We start from the raw sequence: 16,849 nt of genomic DNA, 5'->3' as shown, positions 1-16,849 counted from the left end.
ATGTGACAGCAACTCCCAGCCAAGTTCCTATAAGGTGCGTGTCGTGAGATGCGCGGTATGCGGGCGTCCATTGTCCTGTAGGAGGAGGATTCCTTTGGTGATGAGGCCCGGCCGTTTTTGCTTCAGCGCCTTATGCACATCCCTGAGAATCTGGCAGTAATATGCAGTATTGATCGCACTATATGCGCTATTGATATCGAGACATGTTATCCGTCGGTCCTTGAGGATCAGGCGCTCCACAAGTTGTATGTTCTCAGGAACTCTGACACTGGGCTCTGTGCCGCCCCGGCCGGGATCGTCCTGCACTGATGTACGGCCGTCTCGGAACCGTTTGCACCACTCATCCTTTGCTGCGGCTAAGTGTATCGTGGCCATACTGAGCCTGAAGTCTTCTGTGAATTTCAGATGACTTTACGCCTTCATTCACGAGAAACTTCATGACAATTCGCTGTTCGCTGTGCGCGCTCAAGTCGTTATCGGCCATCTTGTCTAGCACGTGCCTTTTGTTTTGTAAAAACTTTGGACCACCACGTGGTGAAGGCGGAGGCCTGTCGCGTGTGAAAATGACAAAAAAGAAGTAGCGCAAGCCATTTGTACACTCAGGAGACGGAAAGTCCCGGTTTGACTTGAACGCCCGTCGTACATGTTGAACTCCACCACCATCTATGTTCTTCTCTAGTCATCATCTCATCATCTGTTTGTACCTTCTGTGTGTAAGCGTACTGGGGTAGCCAGTTCGACGTCGTGGAAACTGACATCCCCATTTTTCCATTATCACATCACCATCACCAATATCGGTACTTCTTTTTTTCAAGTAAAGGAGTACCGCTACCTAAAATAAGTAACGCGATACCGTTTGCCCGACACTTTTGTTGGAATACGAAGACGATGTAACATAGAAATGTCGCTTGCGTGAACACCCCATTTGTATAATAGCAAATTGGGAGAAGACAGTTTTGCAGTAAAAAAAAAAAAACTCGGCATATTTAGTATGTAGCTGAGACACTTTGCTTTATCAATAGCTGGTTCTCAAAGTCCTCTACTGTCACACTAGCAGGCCGTGGTCTCTCCGGCACAGTTGTTTATCCAGAATCGCAAACATTGGAGGTATCACAAAAAAATGGGTCGTCATTACAGCTATGTCGTAAAGAAAAAAAATGGGGGGGGGATGTTGCGAGGCTTTAAGGGGGCCTGGATAAACCACTGCTGACAGAGGCCAATATGATAATTACATTAGTGTCAGGCCCACACATACCGTGGAGTGCGACACGGCAGCTTAGCAGTGGAATCCAGAGTGCACTGTCAAGGACTTGACCTCTGTTCGCTGACCTCAGCTCGTTTGTTGAGCGCAGCACGGTTATTTCCTCCAGGTCCGAAGAAAAAGTGAACATGTGTTTGGTATAATTCCCGTTACGCGCATGTGTTCACAGGCTTCTTGTCGAGTGCTATAGGCGGACCAGCGACAACGAATAAGAATAGGAAATATGGCCGGTGAAGAAAGGGTGGGACACTAAAAGAGTATAGGTAACGACACGGAGAGCGCGTTATCGTAAATTTGTAACGGAAATACTTTTCCCATACCGACTTAAAAAAGTATAGCGATCCGCACTCCGATACCGAAAAAAGTATCGATTACTGTAACGGCGTTCCTTGTAACTGCGTTACGTACAGCACTGAATGATAATGACGTGTCCACTGCACAGAGGTGTGACCGTTGAGTGATGTCATGACACCATTGCTGGCTGGCCAAGGGTAACACGAACGCAGACAAACGGGAGAACTTATCTCCATTGGAGCGGAGGATGGGCACGGCGCTGCGGTTACGGTGAGCCGCGGCAGCCTTCAAATCTATCACCTGGTTGCCATGAATGCCAATGTGTCCGGGGACCCGCTGTAGGGTCAACCGGTGTACCTTTTCCCCTAGAGTCTGGAGCAGCGTGAGGATACTCACAATCACCGGGGCCAAAGAGCCGCGGATGCCCATGCTTCCTACACAAGTGCAGGGCTGACTTTAAGACTGTGTATATCACCCATGAGCGAGGGCGGTCATCCAAAGCAGACTTTAGGAAAAGCAAGATGGCATACAGCTCCACAGAGCTAGACGAAGTACGATGTTACAGGCGAAATCTACATGCTCTTCTGGTAAAAGGAAGGACAGCACGTTTTTTCGTTCGAGATATCTATACAGGAATAAATTATCGACCTGGAGGAAGTTTATTATAAAAACACGTTCTCAGAGTGTCAGACCACTATCACTAAAAACGCGAGCCGAATCGCTCCCACCCAACGTCACCAATAAAAACGCAACTACAGTGGTACCGGTGGACACTTACAGGTGACATCGGCTACTACGACGAGAATGGACGGTTCCACATCGTAGATCGCCAAAAAGAGATGATCAAATGCATGGATCTGGCGGTGTCACCCGCAGAACTGGAAGCGCTTTTGCAACAACACGCAGCAGTCAAAGAAGTAGCCGTTGCTGGAGTGCCTCATCCAGAATATGTGGAAGGAGCCAGGGCGTTCGTGGTGCTGCACAAGGACTCGAGTCACAGTGTCACCGAAGACGAATTGGCCAAGATTATCTCAGGTGCGTGTTTGCTTCTTTATCTCTACATCGTTGTAGCCCGTGCGGCCCGATTGAGCAGACTGGTCTGCTGCGTCCAAGCTGTGCGTCGTTTTATGCATCGCTGTGTGCGGGATGACTTTGTTGTAAGGGTGCCCACGATAAATGCTTGCTATCACAATGGTCCACACGCAGTTTAGATGCACCAATTCGAAATACTGTCAGCCAAAGTCGATTGCCGGCACTGTAATGATGTACATTTGTTACTGAAACGACGCGAGTTCCTTGACACAGGTTCCTTACTTGATGACAATGCACACTTATGCGCCCGTCAACAGGAGCATGGAAGGAATCGAAGAATATATATATATATATATATATATATAGGTATTCAATAAAGATCAGAAGTGGAGACGGTGCTTCTACAGGACAAGGAATAAAAGGGGAACTTTATTAAAAACTAAGAGGGAGTATTCGACGTTTCGACAGCAGCGCTGTCTTCAACAGGAATGGGATCTTATGGTGACGCAAGACAATTGCAAAGAATGAGAGGGGAATATGTACAAGGGGAGAGGGCAGCACACGTGCTTTGTCAAACAAAGGTAAAAGGGTACAATGAATCACAGGCAGTCATATTCTTCGCCGGAGGGCAATGATTTCATGGGGTGACCAACCGGGGAGTCTGAAAGAGATACAAAAGGGTGTATGTATTTTGAGAGAATATATATATATATATATATATATATATGTGTGTGTTTATAAGTCCCAAACGTCGCCACACCAGCATTGGACAGCTGTCTCGGCCTTATTGGGCCTTCATCAGCAATGCGTAGGTGGGCGACGTTTGAGCGAGTGGCGCCGGAAGGTCACGTGGAACGTGATGTCCTCCCGTCAGGGTGAGTGACTCACCTCTGAAAGCCCAGTGCGAAGCCAGTAAAGTATTAAATGAAGAAAAATAGCATACGCTCTTTGGCTGCACGTTGAACATATGTTTATAAGTCCCAAACGTCGCCACACCAGCATTGGACAGCTGTTTCGGCCTTATTGGGCCTTCATCAGCAATGCGTAGGTGGGCGACGTTTGAGCGAGTGGCGCCGGAAGGTCACGTGGAACGTGATGTCCTCCCGTCAGGGTGAGTGACTCACCTCTGAAAGCCCAGTGCGAAGCCAGTAAAGTATTAAATGAAGAAAAATAGCATACGCTCTTTGGCTGCACGTTGAACATATGTTTATAAGTCCCAAACGTCGCCACACCAGCATTGGACAGCTGTTTCGGCCTTATTGGGCCTTCATCAGCAATGCGTAGGTGGGCGACGTTTGAGCGAGTGGCGCCGGAAGGTCACGTGGAACGTGATGTCCTCCCGTCAGGGTGAGTGACTCACCTCTGAAAGCCCAGTGCGAAGCCAGTAAAGTATTAAATGAAGAAAAATAGCATACGCTCTTTGGCTGCACGTTGAACATATGTTTATAAGTCCCAAACGTCGCCACACCAGCATTGGACAGCTGTTTCGGCCTTATTGGGCCTTCATCAGCAATGCGTAGGTGGGCGACGTTTGAGCGAGTGGCGCCGGAAGGTCACGTGGAACTTGATGTCCTCCCGTCAGGGTGAGTGACTCACCTCTGAAAGCCCAGTGCGAAGCCAGTAAAGTATTAAATGAAGAAAAATAGCATACGCTCTTTGGCTGCACGTTGAACATATGTTTATAAGTCCCAAACGTCGCCACACCAGCATTGGACAGCTGTTTCGGCCTTATTGGGCCTTCATCAGCAATGCGTAGGTGGGCGACGTTTGGGTGGGGCGAGGTGGGCGACGTTCCACGTGACCTTCCGGCGCCACTCGCTCAAACGTCGCCCACCTACGCATTGCTGATGAAGGCCCAATAAGGCCGAAACAGCTGTCCAATGCTGGTGTGGCGACGTTTGGGACTTATAAACATATGTTCAACGTGCAGCCAAAGAGCGTATGCTATTTTTCTTCATTTAATACTTTACTGGCTTCGCACTGGGTTTTCAGAGGTGAGTCACTCACCCTGACGGGAGGACATCACGTTCCACGTGACCTTCCGGCGCCACTCGCTCAAACGTCGCCCATCTACGCATTGCTGATGAAGGCCCAATAAGGCCGAAACAGCTGTCCAATGCTGGTGTGGCGACGTTTGGGACTTATAAACATATGTTCAACGTGCAGCCAAAGAGCGTATGCTATTTTTCTTCATTTAATACTTTACTGGCTTCGCACTGGGCTTTCAGAGGTGAGTCACTCACCCTGACGGGAGGACATCACGTTCCACGTGACCTTCCGGCGCCACTCGCTCAAACGTCGCCCACCTACGCATTCCTGATGAAGGCCTAATAAGGCCGAAACAGCTGTCCAATGCTGGTGTGGCGACGTTTGGGACTTATAAACATATGTTCAACGTGCAGCCAAAGAGCGTATGCTATTTTTCTTCATTTAATACTTTACTGGCTTCGCACTGGGCTTTCAGAGGTGAGTCACTCACCCTGACGGGAGGACATCACGTTCCACGTGACCTTCCGGCGCCACTCGCTCAAACGTCGCCCACCTACGCATTGCTGATGAAGGCCCAATAAGGCCGAAACAGCTGTCCAATGCTGGTGTGGCGACGTTTGGGACTTATAAACATATGTTCAACGTGCAGCCAAAGAGCGTAAGCTATTTTTCTTCATTTATATATATATATGTCAGGAGAAGTAGAAATTACGGCTAGAAGGCCCTGGGATGTACATATATTCGCACAAGAATATGACAGCAGCGCGCAATAGACCTCTACCAGAGAAACGTCGTCATGACGTTGGTAGACGGACTGAAACCGAAACAAATCGGAAGCGGAGGGCTCGGTTCCACGAATGGGCACTTGTTCGCTGCCTCCTATTGAAATAAAAGTGGGTCGGTTTCACGTCAGTTCAGGCAGGGAGGTCCCATCGACCTCTTGGATTTTCATTATTTTTTTAATATTTAGAAGCTCATCGTACATGATGACCAACAGCGGTAAAATGAATAGTTTCTACGGAATAGTTTTCACGCAAAAAAATCCAGGAAATCCGGCCCTGAATTCGACTGTTTCAGTTTCGCCGTGTTTGCACGCGTATATCTCCCGAGTCTTAAATGATACTGCAGTGAATTTTTTTACGCTTTAGTATACCTACAGGCCAGCAGTCCGAGCGCAAATTTTGGCGCGCAAAAGCAACGCTCTGTAATATAAAAAAGGGCGGATATGCTCTCTCGTGCAAGCAAGCAAAGCAAGCTTCGCAGGAACGTGCGGGAACCCTGGAAAAAGCAATTCCTAACTCGAGATTTATTTGTACAGTATTGGTATCACCGTGTACGGAGCTTGCAAGAGTGAGGATTTACCTTCGCTGACCATTTTTGACCTATATAGCCTTTGAAATACGGCTTTACGGCGACGTAGGATCTCATTCTGATGCTTTGTTGGCAATCACTAACTCCCAGAAGTGAATTATTTCTTCAGAAGGACGTCAAAAGTTTGCCGACGAATAGCTCAGGTAAGGCTAAGGCCAGACAACCTTGCTCAATCAAAGGGAGCATCGACACGAGGCCCGCCATCCCGCGGTACAGACATCCGGGCTCGCTCTTTCTGCGCTCAAGTAATGCATAGTTCTGGTTTCAGCTGATTCGCATAGCTAAATTTGGCAATTTATATATCAAAGTACGTTCGCTTCTCAGGGTGCCCAACAAGGACGATTGATATGAACAATGACTGGCTCCAATTCTGCTATCTCATATTTACCAGAAAACATCTAATAATTAATTAATTAATTTTAGCTAATTAGTGGTAGTAGTAGTTACAAACTCTTTCCGACTGGACGTCCACCCGGCCGCATAACCCGCCTGCACAAATGGCATCTTTGCCACTCTCACAGCTTATTTATATATTTTTAAAATCTGTAACGACTAAAAAAAAACACCCTGTATGTTCCAAGCGCCTTCCACGCTCATGTACCCGGGAACCGTTTAAAGGTGGTAGCTAACAAAGTTACACAGACCGCGATCTGTTTCCCGTGGTAACATACGTTAACTCTGGTGCCTGTGTACGGCCAGTCAAATGGATCCGAAAACATGTGAGCCAAAATCCACTGGTTGCACTATAGTACAGCAGGCGCTGTCTGTTGCGCTCCAGAGATAGTTGCTGTAACTTCACTAACACAAAAAAAAAAAGGAAGACGGGTAGATAGGATGTCGCTATGCTGTTAAATCCTAACGATGGTAAACCATAGGTAAACCCTAACGATGAAACGATCAGATGGTGACAAAGCAGAGACGTACTTGTCTTTCTTTTTCTTTTTTCGTTATATAACATAATCGAAGTGCCGCCACTGTCCCCCTTGCAGTATCTTATGCGCGCAAGTCAAGCAGGAACTTGCCGTTCATTTCAGCATATTTCAAGGCAGACTTCAGAACGATATTTGCAAAAAAAAAAAAAAAAAAGTTGCAGGAAGCTTTTAGTACATATTGGCCCCCATATACCGGCTATGGGCATGGTTTTCCTCTTCCGCGATGTATTATGCAGAAATATAAGTTAATCTAAACCGAAACCACAGCCGGGAGAGGAGGCGGCCAAAACTTCCCTTTCCCAGAGCGGCCGCAAGAAGCCGACGCATGACGTCACCGAGTATGTAGAATAAGCAGAAGTACACCTGGGTAGCGGGGGGAGGGAGGGTATATGTTTATTGTGTAGCGGCCAGTCATAGTGGCTTAGCAGCAGTGTTCCGTCATGGGTTCATGCCATTGCCGCCCTGTAGGCTTTCCGACGAGCGCGATGGATTCGGAGCCGCAGAAGGACGCAGACAGCAACCTCCGTGTCGCACGGGTATTCGCCGCGTATGACGAGTCTTCCTTCAGAGCCTCATCTATACAATCTATATATTTTTCGTTCTATCAGACTTGTGTCGATTATCAAAGGAGGTAATATCAGCACCACCTTGTACATTCGTACCTCTTTGAGTCTTCTTTATGAGTACGCGCCCCGTTGAGTTGGCGTATATAGAAGCACCCAGGACGAACGCGCGGGAACAGCGTGGCTCCGCAAAACTTTTCGTTCTTGGAAGGCTCCTAGCACGTGCATCAGACGTGCTCCGATGTCGAACATATCCGATTCGAAATGATCGGAACAGATTTTACTCTGTGTCGAATCATTTCAGTCTTTCGGAGCACTGCACTGCCTCCTACTCACGGCTACGCGCTTTTCATCACTCGGGAAGCGAAAATAAGCAACACCCGACGTAGAGAAGTCGACTTGTTGCCGCAGGTTTTGGTGCACCACCTCGCACCACCTCTCTTATTACTCATTGTTGCAAAACGAAAAGAAAAAAACGAGAAAGCTACAAGGTGCTGAATGCACACAAGCACACACTGTCACATACCAAGCGGACGCACACCCAGTGACACAGGGCGGCCGCCCAGTGTTGCTTGCAACACGTCCTTCCAGCCGCGGCTCAGAGCCGCCGCTCCTCACATTTCAAAAATAACCTTTGCGCCGTCTGCACCGTTTTCAGCCGAAATATTCCGTAACTGCGTTTGAAACATGCCAATAATCGTAAAGAGCCTAACAGAAGTTGAGTAACCAAAGTCCGCAACCGATTTTCTTCCGACGTTTCCCTTTAAGATATTTAGTTTCATATGGGTTCATGGGTATATGTCCCTACACCTCCACGTTTTTTTTTAATTTTTTTACAATAGAGGGTGCTTTTTTTTATTCGTTGCAGAATTTTTACAAAAACTAGAAGAACAAAATAGATGCCGTTTTTACAGTTGAGTTATATGGCCAGGCGAACATTCTCTCGATGAAAGTACGTAACTACAAGATCAGTAATTACCCAAAATTCATGATTTAGGTCTTTAATTAGGGGATTTCGCGCGAAAGCGAGTTAACAGAACGGGAGATATTCCTCGTTGAAAGCCACTTCATGTATTGAAAAAAACCTTAAACGCGCACGTGTGTTGAAAAATATAGCTGAATTTCGCTATACAAATGAGCCGAAAGAAGAACTACGCACTTTTCTATAGCGCAGAAAGAGCGACAGGCAATCCACGTGAGAGGGCCAATAGACCTCTACCTGTTTGTAAACAAATGACGTCATAATGTTCGACAGCGCCACGAGTTTGGTAGAATTGAACTACGTTCAAAGCTAGTGGCGAACAAGGTCGCGCCCGAAAGCCACGATCTTGAGGGGATTACGATGGTCTCTGAAAAGGACGCGACCTTCGCTCCCACTTTTCTTTCAATGGGAGGCAGCGTACAATTGCCCATTCGTGGAACCCAGCTCTCCCCTTCCGATCTGTTTTGGTTTCGGTGTGTCTACCAACGTCATCATGACGTTTCTCGGGTAGAGGTTTATTGCTTTGGAGCACGACCATCTCTATAATACACGACCATAACACTCGCCCGTTCGCCTATGGGACTTCCGTCCGCGCCTCGAGGAGCGGAAGTGCCGTATTTACGCGCGGAGCGCCCGCCAGGGGCGCCACTTGCGGGACCCCAGAAGAGCGTTTGTTGTAGCTCAGCTGTGTGCAATATGAGTGGTCCTTGTGGTTAATTCTTCGTGCGTACATGTTTGTGTATTGTCGCAGGTTCTCTGTTCATGTAGCGCTAAGAGTTCTGAAACTAAATACTCAGAAATAGGTGAACTGAAGGGGAAACTGAAAGGAAACTGAAGCGTAGGTGGCATGTAAAGCTGTGAAACGCCCGCTCTATGTGCCGTACATCGTACACATAAACTTGGCAGCAGCACCTTGTGTGTTGGGCCAGTTATCATGCGTTTATGATTGTCAGACGCAAGCGCGTTCAGACTTTACGTTTCACGTGAGAGGCGTTCCGTGTTAACATACAGGGCAGTTACAGAGAATGGGTGAATGCGACCGTAAGAAGAAACTGTTCCTGGCAAAGAGATGACTGACACCTGTTACGACGTCCAACAGAATTTGTTGTATAAGCAAGAACTTCAGTTTTAAATCAGCAGTTGCTTGTTTTGTTTTCCTACTTATTTACTTTTATTATATTTATTTTATTATTTTTTATTATTATTTATATTTAGTTTTATATTATTTATTATATTTATATTATTTTATTTACTACGCTTATTGGTCCCTTTTATTTTACTTTTACACTTTTTTTTTTCTTCTTTTGCGGTTTGCCATTACAATGCTCTGCTAACCTTTATTATGCTGTTCGGATAGAAGCCACTCTGAGAATTTTTCTTGATGGTGGCTTTTCTGCGACGCTACCTTTTGGTGCCTTTTTTGTGTTCGTTTTACACTCCTGGGAGATGCAAGCCTGTGTAATCTTCGTGATCACTAAACGTATGTACCGTAGCCACGGTGCCATGTCCGAGAATTTTGCGCTTTGCGCCGATGCTAAAGTCTTCGGGCTTGAAATGCCGAGAACACGCAGACTTCGAGCTAGCATGCAGGCGAAAAACGATTTTAGATGGAGAGTTTTTCGCTGTTGTTGCAGACAATGGTCGCGGCTGATTACTTTGTTGTACGAAGCATCTTCATCAAATTTAATGCAAGCCTTTGCTCATCGGCACCAGTGAAGATGCTGTTCTCCTCTGCGAATCTGATTGTACGGCCGAACACAAGAATCCTAAGTGATGCAGTCAAAAACTTCTAATATTAAAATTACCGTGATAATCTAACAAATAAATGCTATTTTTCCTTGCTGACTTGTTATGTTCATCGTTATTTCTGCAATTCCAGATGACATCTTCATCACAGTATTTATAGTTACGGCATTTAAATACTGTATATTTTATATTTAAATACTCAAAAAGTGCATTTATGTCCACCGCTGGTCGGAGGCCACGGTTCATTATTCGTTTTTTTTTTTTTTTCAGAGAGAGATGCGTAAAAGGTACTCAGCTATATTAGATAAAACTATTTATGGTACACACTGCCATCCAAAAAGTGCACCCTATATGAAATGAAACAATCGCAATTCGCAATGAAGTTACTTGTGTCAGGACGCCGCGATATATTTCGAGCCACTTCTCCAGTAAGACAGCATTTGAGCGGAACGCGTGGAATGAAATACTTGTGTTCGACACTGCTTTCTTCGGCTTGCAAAGCGGGACGGTGCAGTACACCATCACGTCTGCACCATGCACAAACCATGCACTGGAGACAAACACTGTCCACCGCGTGAAAAATAGCAAAAACCAAACGCGAATGACGGCAGCAACGGTATCCGCATAGCATGCGTCGTCTACCGAGGGTCCCGTATTCAGCGCCACAAACGCGCGGCGGCCGCTTGTCGAAACTACATCAGTGGCGCTGGGGCTAGGTGCGAGTGTGAGATGGTCGTGCTTTGGAGCGATGGAGCTGATTGGTGTCGGAGCTAATCCTTTGGGCAGGTAGACCGCTCTCCGACCCAGATAAGGCGAAGGTCGCTTCATTTCTGCGCTCGAAAAGTGCGTAATTCTTGTTTCGGCCATTTGCATAGCGAAATTCAGCAATGGATAGTTTAACAGACGTGCGCGTTTAAGGATTTCGTTTTGTTTTTTTTAGCATGGAATTGCTTTCTCTGGTAATATCTCCATTTCTGCTACATCGCTTTTGCGCGATCTCCCCTAATTAAAGAGTTAATTCATGAATCTTAGGTAGTCAGTGATGTTGTAGTTACACATTTTCTCCGAGAGAATGTTCGCCTGGCCATATAACTCAACTGCAAAAACGGCATCTATTTTGCTCTGGTAGTTTTTTTTAATTAAAATTCTGTAACGAATAATAAAAAAAAAACTGTATATATACACCTGACCTTCATATCAGAAGATAGTTGCAGCTCGACAGCAAATTATTCTGCAATGTAACGAACTATAAAAAAAACGCACCTGACGCGGGTCGCTGGTAAAAAGGTTTCTCTACACGTCGATGCTGCGCATATTATTGTCGCATAACTACGATGTTATCCCAGGCAGATTGTGTAGATTTGACATAGGCGGCAGACGTACCGAAACCCCATAGTAATAAAACAGGACTGAGGATGGGCACACAAAAACACGAAGGCAGCGTTGACTTCGTATTTTTTTTGTCCACACTCAGGCATCTATTAATGGAGTTTGTCTACCAGCATGCTTACATTTGCGCAGAATGCAGATCATCGCGACAACCCCGTGCTGACCCATAGCCCATAGCCCCACAGCAGACACCCATAGCGCATCCTCTAAAAATAACGTCAACATCGAGTGATTTCCGAAAGCTTTGCTACGACAGTACGTCTCTGCGCATAAGAGAAAGAAAAGGTTAGAGAAAGCACGTGAAAAGCGTCTGTCCATTCAGAAAGCAGCAATAAGGGAGTATTCACAGGGGGGCCACAACACTATGGTGAAACAGATGAAGCAACATGGATCTCACGTACAGTTGTTGGGGTACCTTATTTGAGAGAGATCCAATGACACCGTTCTACGTGCGCGAGGGGAAAGGGAAAAGCTGAGGGACTGCGCGAAAAGCTGACCTATACTTTGATAGCGTATAAGAAGAAGATACTGCAGAGTGTTAATTTGCGCGGAATCGAGTTGCAGAACAATGAAAAACTCAGCGTCACATGATCTATCCAGACATTGTGATTGTGAAATGCATTCTAGGAAACAATATCCAAATCTCATACGATTCTATAACGCAGCGGAAGGCGCGTGATCACAATAACAGTAGCCGTTTAAACATATCAGTTTCATCGTTCGTATGCCGGGAATCTCCGAATATGCCCTGTGGTGGCGGGTGTTCATTTCCGGTTTCTGACGAGATTAAGCCCTTACCTTTCATGAAATCTAATATCCTTCATTCAACAGACATTCTCGAAAGGTCCCTTTGAAGAATAGATTGCTAGCAGGATGTGTTACAGACGTTCGTCACCCCCTTTCGCTCATGCGATTAGCGTGATATTTCGGAAGATGATACAAAGCTGTACAAGGAATATACATTCTTCACTCGCACCGCATGTCATCGCAGTCAAAGTTCAAAAGTAACACATTTTCAGCACACCCATGAAATTCTGGCGTAGGTGTGGAGTTAAGTCTAACTTTTTTGTCCATGTAGTTTTTGAGGTGTTCGCTGCTTCGAGGTTGAATTCCTCTTTTTCGTCCTTTGTATGCTTCGCCCGAACCTTTAAAAAAATTGGTGTTTCGAAAAGTAACGTGGTAGGGTTAAGTAACGACATAATAATTGATTTTTAAGTTCGAGCTTGCAACAGAAAATCGTTGCCACAGCTTGCACGCCGCCTCTGAAAATCTGAATCCGCGAGGTTATACGAGGACGCACGCCTATGGACACAGATAATGATTTTCTCGTATTCCGAAGGAAGTTCTAAATGTACGCATTATCATCAAACAGCATATGCACACAAAACGTACATTGCACGAAATAGCTTCGGTATATGCGCAGTTCGATTTAGACGAGCGAAGATGATGTTATCGGTCTATCAAACGGCTTCTGCCGGACGATGCACAAATCATGCGCTCTAAGTGGCAATGCGTGTGACTTATGTTCCACATTGTCTTCGATGGCACACTGAGAGCAGCGCCACACATGGAAATTCACGATATATTGCGAGTATCCTTTGGCTTCTTACACTCTAAAACTGAACTACAAGAGGCATGTACGTGTTGTGAGGAAGAAGATACCCGTCAACATCATACTCCACCCAGTCATCATTATCATCAGAGACTTCATCCTCTGAGCCCGTGCCATCGAGCTTTGGTTCTAGCTCATTCCATTAAACGTTCCACCCTCACTATACCCCCTACGTCTATCGTAATCCTCACAGTATGTATGTATGCACGAGTGAGCGGACTCACCTCACGTGTAGCCGAATTCGGCGTGTGATCAATCCAATCTCGTCCTTTTTTTTAACACCAATACCATCACCACCTTACGTGTAAATCTACTCCCAACCGTTATTATGTATGTATATGAGGTGCATTCAATAAGCTCTAGGACTTGCATAGAAACGAGAACTCTAGGAATTTTTTTATTTTTCAAACCCCCCCCCCCACACACACACAGACACACACACACACACACGTATATCATTGCACTTCACACATCGCTTCCCAAGATCTCTGATTCCTATATAGAAAAGAAACTTTTGTCGTGCCCCGTGGAAATAGCGTTCATCTGCCTCTTTGAGCTCATCATCGTCGAGAAATCGCTATCCTCGAGGGTGCCTCTTCAAATGCTGAAACATGAAGAAGTCACTGGGGGCAAGGTCCGGAGAATTGTCTGGGTGGTTCGAACCTGCATTACCCTACAGCGTCTGATGCAACGTGGGACGTGCGGGCTGGGGCATTGTATTGAAGCAGCAAAATTATTTGCTCAATTTTCCCCGGCGCTTTTTTTTTATGGCCTCACGCAACCGACCCAGCACTTGGGCATCTATTATCGTAGCTTTGGGTGGTAGGTAATCAGTCAGCAGAACACCATTCTCATCCTTAAACAAATGTCACCATGATATTTCTCGCAGAGGTTGTCTTAAATTTTACGGGCGGAGGAGAATTCTTGTGCTTCCAGGTGATGCTCTCTTGCATCCCCAGTCACCAACTGCCCGTAAAAGCAGCTCTCATCAGCGTTCTCATGGCTAGCATTTCATGACAACATGCCACTCGATTCTTCTTCATTTTATGTGTCAACGCTTTGGGCACCCGACGCGAACGGACTTTGGACATATCTAAATGTTCGTGCAAGATATTTTCTACGAACCCGGTACTAATGCCCAGTACCATAGCCACCTCAAGAACTGTCATACGCCTATTGTTCACTATATGTGTTCCGTTTTGCGGCACATTTCCTCAGCGATGACTTCAACCGGGGCGACTAGCCCTGTGTCGTTTTCCAGAAACTCCCTGCCATGCCTAATCTTTTGACAGTCGCATACGACGGCGCACAGTCCGGGTACACATTATACATGCGCTTATGAATACAGGCAGACCGCTCTGCCCAACGTTCCCCACCCCCTCATGAATACTTGCCGGCGCATTTCCTTCTTTCGTCAAAAATTCGGTGACTGCACTATGCTCGATGCTATCCTTCGCTTCAGCCATTGCGGCCTATAGAGACCCTCAATGCGGCGCGACGCGAATCGAATGAGGGAGGGAGCCACACGATTCGCAACAATGCGATACCGTCAGTCTATTGCACCATACTTAGGCTTCGAACTTATTGAACGCCCTTCGTATGCAGGTTTTCTTAATGCATATGACTTTGCCATACGGAGCGTTGTGCATAGCTCAATCAGAAATCATTCTGTGCATATTGTTATTTCTATCATCAAACTGAAACTCAACTCATATTGTTATTGATTTTATATATTGTGTGGTAGTGTTTGTTCATTTAGTCCGCATGAGTGCTCATCTTTTGTACATGTGTTCACGCATTGCATGCACGTGCTTCCATAAGTGTTGTGTGCAGTAAAAGTTTCGCGAAAACAAAACAAGGCGGCATGGCCTGAGTGGATACAACACTCGCCCACTTGTTGTACCTTCAAGGTAATCCAAAAAACTAGGAGGTGGTGGGTTCGAATCCTTCCACCGACCGTGCTGCCTCAGGTTATCCATGAATTTTCTGACATACGTTTCAGACGGATGTCAGCAGAGTTTCCCCCTGAAGTCGGCTCAGCACGCATACTAGCTCCCCACTCCTTTCCACTGTCCTCTCCACGTCTGTACGCCACTGATTGCCACGGTTGTCTCGCGGTGCTAGCACGGAACAAAAAACAAACAGAAAAGGAAGCAAAGAAAAACCCCGGATATTCATCACATACGGCGCTCACGATCAACCAGCACTCAGAATCATATCGGCCTGTCTTCTGATTGTTCAAAACGGGAGGCGTACGCCCTTCTGCAACATGCTTATGCAAAGCGTTACAAAAGTGGCGTGCGCCCCTCGTTCTCATCAAACCACTGGAGGCAGGGCGATATTATACAAATGCTGGTTCACCATGCACGTCTTGCGCGATGAAGTTCTGCCTTTGCAGCGTAAAATACTAAAACACGCTCATTTATATTTGCATAAAGGTGACGTAGAAGCAAGTGTCGGGGGACAATTCGATAGCATTTCGAAAAATGAAATCATCTCTAGCCTCTCTTCATCTTTATCCGACTATAAACTTCAAAGAGTAAGAGCGCGAGCGCTTCAAACTTCGAACACCCGTACATTTGAAATGAAATACGTGGAAACATCTTCATGGCTGTTAAAATGTTAAACTTTACCGCATAATGCGTGGTATAGTTTGCTGTCAATACTCTAGTCATCTTCCGCGTAAACTGGTTGAGCGCTTGAGCAGTCATCTACAGAGGTTTGTATACACAGTAAGCACCGTTCCCTAGATATGTGAAAGTGTTCCTTTTCTTCTTGTTCACCTTCCATACAAAGAGTTCTTATTTGCAATCTAAAGTCGAACAATAACGGAACAAACATCTGAACTGGATTTTTGCAGAGCGACTGGCTCCCCACAAACATCTTCACGGAGGGGTGGAATTCGTGAAAAGCATCCCGAAGTCGGACACCGGCAAGTTCCTTCGTAGAGCTCTGCGCGACAACTACTTGAAGGCGAAAGTCTAGACCAAACTTTTTCTTGGAACGTCCCAATATATTTTCAATACCCAAATTCAATACGCCAAAATCTCCTGTGCTCCTTCTGAAGGGATTTCGGAGAGATTCTAACGACCAGGCATCCTTGCCGTTATGTGGCATGGCCAGCAAACCACGTCTTCCCTGGTTACGTGCCATCTACTCCATTTTAATCCAGAATGCATTCTGCAGAGAAGGAGTGAACTCCGGAAAGCGTGTGTCCGACCGTCTGCGCCAGGTGGACCTTTAAGAGCCATTTATTTCGTGTGTTTTCTTCCTATTCGGCGCGTTAAACGTCGGCGGCAACCATATGCTGGCCCATTGTTATCAGCATAAAAAGTACCGCACCCAAATATGGGCAAAAAATAGAGCTTGTCTGGATGCATTGTGCTCCGAAGTTGGCTCATAACGGATTGTAGTAGTGTGCTACGAAACCAATAAAGTTCAATCTGAACCACGTCGTGATCTGAATCGCAGCCGCCGTAGCCAGAAGGGCTAGAACGCTTCACGGTCGGCTTAAACCATTTATAAACGGTTTAAACGTTCCACAGGAACGATGAAAAGCACGCCACACTACTCATAGTCGTCTCGAATGGTTTTATTCACACACATTAGAAACTTTTATTTATTAGAAATACTGGAAACCACCGCCTGGCAAATCTGGGACACAATATAGCGGCTTCC

General features: G+C 46.1%; 1 protein-coding gene across 1 annotated transcript in view; it reads left to right on the top strand.

The window, feature by feature from the left end:
- Positions 1-16,622, top strand: part of LOC135378372 (uncharacterized) — a 33,592-nt gene extending 16,970 nt beyond the window's left edge. Inside the window, exons 9-10 of the mRNA XM_064611405.1 lie at positions 2,336-2,590; positions 16,032-16,622. Of these exons, the coding sequence (XP_064467475.1) occupies positions 2,336-2,590; positions 16,032-16,156 (380 nt within the window). The 3' untranslated portion in view covers positions 16,157-16,622. The remainder of the gene's footprint in view (positions 1-2,335; positions 2,591-16,031) is intronic.
- The last annotated feature ends 227 nt before the right edge of the window (positions 16,623-16,849 follow it).

The sequence above is a fragment of the Ornithodoros turicata genome, chromosome 1, assembly GCF_037126465.1.
Source record: "Ornithodoros turicata isolate Travis chromosome 1, ASM3712646v1, whole genome shotgun sequence".
Classification (NCBI taxonomy): Eukaryota; Metazoa; Arthropoda; class Arachnida; order Ixodida; family Argasidae; genus Ornithodoros; species Ornithodoros turicata.
The sequence above is the reverse complement of the archived record's forward strand: the minus strand, read 5'-3'. Positions and strand labels throughout refer to the sequence as shown.